We start from the raw sequence: 5,687 nt of genomic DNA on the forward strand, positions 1-5,687 counted from the left end.
GGACTCGGGGAATGCCTTACACCTTCTCCCCGGTCAACAGAATGTTTTCGCAGACCAATAATAATAGAGTCAAACCTTCCTTTGAATAGGAATTCAAATAAAATGTGACTTGGAACATCGGCAAAAATCAATTCCAAGTGGTGACTTTGTAAATAAAATAATCTCTATTTCAAATTTGTCACTTTAATTAAAAAATTTTTTTTAACCCACAATCCATGGGTAAAAAGGGGTGTGACAATTTTAATAGTAAGTAACGTTCAAATGAAACAAAAGCCAAAAGGAAAAAATACCTTTGCAGAACCATTGCCTTTTGATCTGGAATTACACTTTCAATAACTTGGACCAAATATCGTATAATAGTGAAATCTAATTAAAATCTTGAAAAATGTTTGTTTGACTGAGCCTCACATCTAATCTTTCTGACCATAAATCTTTCAAAATGACTTGGTTTTTGTCAAAGCCCAATTTTTTAAGCGTGCGCAGAGTCGAAATGTGCTTCAATTGGTGAAGATTTTGTTGGTAGATAACTTTGCCTAGCGATTATAAAAGTAGCTATACACATGGAAAGTTATATTTTGAATAGTAAACTTAAAATACCATAACATGCAAAAGAAACAGATGGGTCCCGAAGGGACGGTCCAATTGGGCTGTCGCATGGGATTTGCCTAGTGCGGTTTATATTTTGGTGTGATTTGAAGACTATTACACAGTGGGGTTTATCCAGTGGCGGGTTTTCCTGGGTTAAAAAAAAACAGATGGATACTAATCCAACCTTGTTCAAGTACCCTCTGTAAATCAAGCGATTAGAAAGAAATTTATCCTTTAACCGTCGACTTTTAAAGGAATTTTCATTCAAGATGGGACAAAACTTAAGGGAACTTAATAGTAATTTCATTGTCAGCAAACGAACGAACATATAAGTAAACAGTACAGCTGCATCCCTAATATTGCACAACTACATCATTTGCACTGATCATTTGGCATCTTTTTTCAATATATTTTCTGAAGAACACCAGGAAATAAATGCATGAATTTTTATGTATAATAGTACATTTTTTATCTTGTAAGGCTCAAGATATCCAACACACTAGAAACAGGACGACCAAAAAAATAAACAAGGGTAAAAATGAAGTACAAAGACGAGCAAACACGGGGGATTCTAGAGCCACAAGCAAACATCAAAGAACAAAAACATAGGCAACACTGCCCTGCAGAAACTTAGTCTTGGGGCTTTTCCCACTTGAGGGGCTTGACAACTTCCCATGTGAAATCAGAGTCATCACGTCCAAAGTGACCATAGGCAGCAGTTTTCAAGAATCTTCCATTGCCACCTCTCTTTAAATCCAAGTTAATGGAAATCATTCCAGGCCTGAAGTCGAAGTTCTCCTTAACTATCTTCAGAATTTCCTTGTCGGGGATCTTTCCAGTGCCATAGGTGTCAACAAATACGGACAATGGCTCGGGCACACCGATGGCATAAGAAACCTGCACAATGCATCTCCGAGCAAGCCCACTAGCTACAATACTCTTGGCAGCCTGCCTTACGATGTATGCACCACTCCTGTCAACCTTGGTTGGGTCTTTACCGGAGAAAGCACCACCACCATGGGCACCCCAACCACCATAGGTGTCAATGATGATTTTACGACCAGTGAGACCAGCATCACCATGAGGTCCACCAATAACGAATCGGCCAGATGGGTTAAGGTGGAAGATTGTCTTCTCGTCAAGGTACTTCTCTGGGATGACTGGCTTGATGACATGCTCCTTAAGGTCGCGGGCAATCTCATCATTAGTGACGGTCTCATCGTGTTGAGTGGAGATGAGAACGGTGTGGACCCTAACTGGAACCATCGCACCATTGTCATTGTAGTACTCAACAGTAACTTGGGTCTTGCCATCAGGCCTCAACCAGGGGCAGGTACCATTCTTGCGAACTTCAGTGAGGCGGGCACCAAGTTTAGTTGCGAGCACATGGCTGAGAGGCATCAATTCAGGGGTCTCATCTGTGGCATACCCGAACATGTGTCCCTGGTCACCAGCACCAATCTCCTCAGGGCGCTTGGTCAGATGGCCGTGGACACCTTGAGCGATATCAGGACTTTGCTGTTCAATGTATACAAGGACCTTGCAGTTGTCAGCATCAAGACCAACATCATCGGAAACAAATCCAATTTTACGGCATGTGTCACGCACAATCTTCTCATAGTCTACATTAGCCTTGGTTGTGATCTCACCAAAGACCATGACCAAGTTGGTCTTGCTGCAAGTTTCACAGGCAACCTTGCTCTCAGGATCTTGCTCGAGGCAGGCATCAAGAACTGCATCAGAGATCTGATCACAGAGCTTGTCTGGGTGGCCCTCGTTCACAGACTCGGAGGTAAATAGGAAAGTTTCCATTCTGTAAGAAGACAAAATCAATTACTCCACATAACATAAGTTCAAGTATATAAAAGAAGCCACAATAAAGAGAAAAATAGAAGCTACAATTGCTAAAACAAAAAGAAATGACAACTTCTTCACATAACAAAACAGTAAATGCAGAGAAACTGATGCTACAAGATAAGTATCAGTGCAAATATTCTCCAACTTGCTAAAAGTCCATATTCCAACGAACAAGAATCACTAACAGATAATGCAACATCAAGGAGATTCTATGCAAAATATTCTCCAATAAAGAGTTATTCCTATCACATACAACAACAACAATCCAATAAAATCCCTCTAGTGGGGTTTGGGGAGGGTAGTGTGTACGCAGACTACCCCTACCCCGAAGGAGTAGAGTTATTCCTATAATATAGTATCACCTAAAGTGATTCGCCCAATCCTGACAAAATTAAAGCAAATGTCCAAAGAATCCTCCTTTTGTCTGTGAAAATATCAAGCTGGACCATTTATTTCGATAATGATCAACAACTTCTCAAAAGCATTAGAGAGTTCAGCTATATTCTTCCACTCTAAAGTTGGCAAATAACATATTCTCACACATGAAGCTGGTACTCTTGCAAGACAATCTTTATCAGATCAATCAACTACTTCTAATTTCTAGTTAATTTTATTAACAAAAAGATAATCGAATCAAACCACAAAGAAGAAAGAAGATAACCAAAAACAGAGAAAACGGATATACAACACCAAACCTGAGTTCAGAGTTGAGACGATCAAAACTTCAGTTTAAAGAAAGGATTTTTTTAGAGCAAAAGCATTTCAAAAGAAAAATTAATCTCAAATTCAAACAGGAAATCTAATTCATTTCCAGAATTAAAAAAACATTTCCTTCCCTTCCCTGTTTCTAACACCCATGTTCAAGCATAACCAACCCTAAACAGACCAGACAAACATAAACTTTCATTTATTCAAAACCCCACATGGACAAGATAAGAAACTACCATATTATCAGCCAAACCCAAGGAATTAAGCACAAAACACCCAGATCTGTCACAAAACCCAGCAAGAAAACAACAAAGACCCATGAAAAACACAGAAAGACTTAGTTATTCAACTAGTGAAACTGAAAAAATACCACTAAATTGAAAAATACCTCAATAAAAAGTGGCGAAGAAGAAAACCAACAGCGAACGGAACAAGAAAAGAGGTTCTCACAAACGTTGAAAGGAACACACTTTTACCCCTTCAGAGAAAAACCTCTTTGTATTTTTAGTTCGCCAACTGCTTGCGAGTCTTAACCTTAGACGTTGGAGTCTTATTTATAGACCCGTGGCCATGGTCTTAACATCCATTGCTCACGTGCTGTCCTTGTGGCCTTAATCTGACTAATTAAGGTAGTTGGGTTTTGGTTACATAATGAATCTTAACCGTTGATGAAGTATGGGGTATTGATCTAACGGCTACAAAAAGTGGGGGTGGGTGAGAAGAGAAATATATCCACATGATTATATTATCCAATTTTATTAGTGGAAAAGAAAATTAATTAGTGGTGAAGATATGGACTGCTACTACTAGAGTACTACTACAATTGTCTTGTATTTACCAACCACAATTGTCTTGTATTTACCAACCACTTTATGGGGAGAAATTCAAAAATAACGCAATTCAAAAGTAATTGAAATTTAGCCATTTTTCATGTAAAGATAAATTTGAGCAAAAACATTGTTCAAAACCCGAAAAATACGTCAGTATATTATACTGGAGTTCCAGCATAAGTATGCATGAACTCCAGCATATTATACTAGAGTTCCAGGATAAGTATGCTCCAGCATAATATGATGGAGTTCCAGCATAAGTACACTAGAACTCCAACATATGACCGGTCTCTGTTGCAGCAAAATAGTGACTATTTTTCATTGACTTCATAAACGCTGACTATTTTTGAATGACTAGTCCGAAAACTGGCTATACCATGCTATTTTTATCACTTTATGTGGGCCATGGGCCGGGCTGGGTTGTTGGTTTCGGGCTTTTTGTGGCCTGGAAAAAAGAAGCCAGGGTTATTATTAATTTTTAAATCTTAATCTGATCTTGATTACTGTTGTAATTGTTGTTATTAATGAAAAAGTAAAATTGTTCATGAGTATAAGAAAACTCTACAATGAATTTACTTGACTTATACTTGAAGATAGTATATAGACTAATAAGCAATGAGGGAAAGAATCCCAATTATATTGAGAGATGAAGAACAAGATAATTTCACTTAAAACTAATAAATGTGTGGATAAAAATATTTTGGTGTTTTGGCGCTTTCAAATCCTATAAAAAATTTATTACAATGTATTTGCTGACATGAAAGTTAATAAATCATAGAACATGTAGTTTGGTAAAGTATTTAATGTACTGATCTTTTCTTTTCTATTTAAGTCACAGTAAGATCAATATTGTGTTTTCGATCCAAGATCTTCATAGTTTGTATTTTTGAATAAAAGCATTGAAAGTCTATTAATGAGTCAATCAAAGTTGAAGTGTGTTCAAATTCGTAATATTTTTCTAGATTTACTGAATCGAATATTGTATAAGATATTTCATTGTCTTAAAAAAAGATAATTAGAAAGATTTCAATTAGGTCTCTTAGTATAAAATCACAAATAATATAAGGAAACATTTACTATATATTTTTGTCACCAAGAAAACAGGGATTCTTTCTCTACCTTTCTTTCGTTTTCACCTAATTAAATTGACCACAAAGAAAAGAAAATTTGGCACATGAAATTTCAATTAAGAATGCACGAGAGTACCAAGAAATTTGTAATTGAATTCCATCTGTCTTTGTAGGACCAGTAAGTAGGAAAGATTTGGTGAAGTCAAGCCACCCACCAACCTTCACAAACTTGCAAACATAGCTCAATCCTGTCATTTTCTCCCTCGTGTATATATTAGCCTACCAGCTAATACAAGTATTAACATTAATGCTACTTGATAATGCCTTGTCAATTATATTTGGGTCCATTGTCTTTATCTTTCTTGTTGAAGAAAGCATTCCCCTCTCTCTCGCGCCTGATAAAAGAGTTTTATTTTCCAACAAATTTGTCCACTAATAATAGGAATAGGCCGATATATCTTCAGTTTGTGTTTCAATGACGAGTAAAACAGTTTGTTTGTCTGATCCGATTGTTTAGTCGCTCTTCACTCGATGTGTGTGTATATACAAATATATTCTATACCGTTAAACCTAGAAATTTCTTTGAGTATGAGCTACAAATAGAGGTAAGTCAAAGGTATTGCCGTATATTATC

At 36.9% G+C, this 5,687-nt stretch overlaps 1 protein-coding gene across 1 annotated transcript; it reads right to left on the reverse strand.

Moving 5' to 3' along the window:
- Positions 1-1,020: 1,020 nt before the first annotated feature.
- LOC104217161 (S-adenosylmethionine synthase 1) lies at positions 1,021-3,749 on the reverse strand. The gene is made up of 2 exons (XM_009767321.2): positions 3,542-3,749; positions 1,021-2,401 (listed from the first exon to the last, which is right to left on the reverse strand). Exon 2 carries the CDS (start codon positions 2,398-2,400, stop codon positions 1,219-1,221), a length of 1,182 nt encoding a protein of 393 aa, XP_009765623.1. The 5' UTR covers position 2,401; positions 3,542-3,749; the 3' UTR covers positions 1,021-1,218.
- Between the last annotated feature and the right edge of the window lie 1,938 nt (positions 3,750-5,687).

This window comes from Nicotiana sylvestris, chromosome 1 (assembly GCF_000393655.2).
Source record: "Nicotiana sylvestris chromosome 1, ASM39365v2, whole genome shotgun sequence".
In the NCBI taxonomy this organism is placed as follows: domain Eukaryota; kingdom Viridiplantae; phylum Streptophyta; class Magnoliopsida; order Solanales; family Solanaceae; genus Nicotiana; species Nicotiana sylvestris.

Excerpts from the sequence above, each read along its gene's own strand:
- LOC104217161 (XM_009767321.2), bottom strand. The coding sequence starts at position 2,400 with ATGGAAACTTTCCTATTTACCTCCGAGTCTGTGAACGAGGGCCACCCA.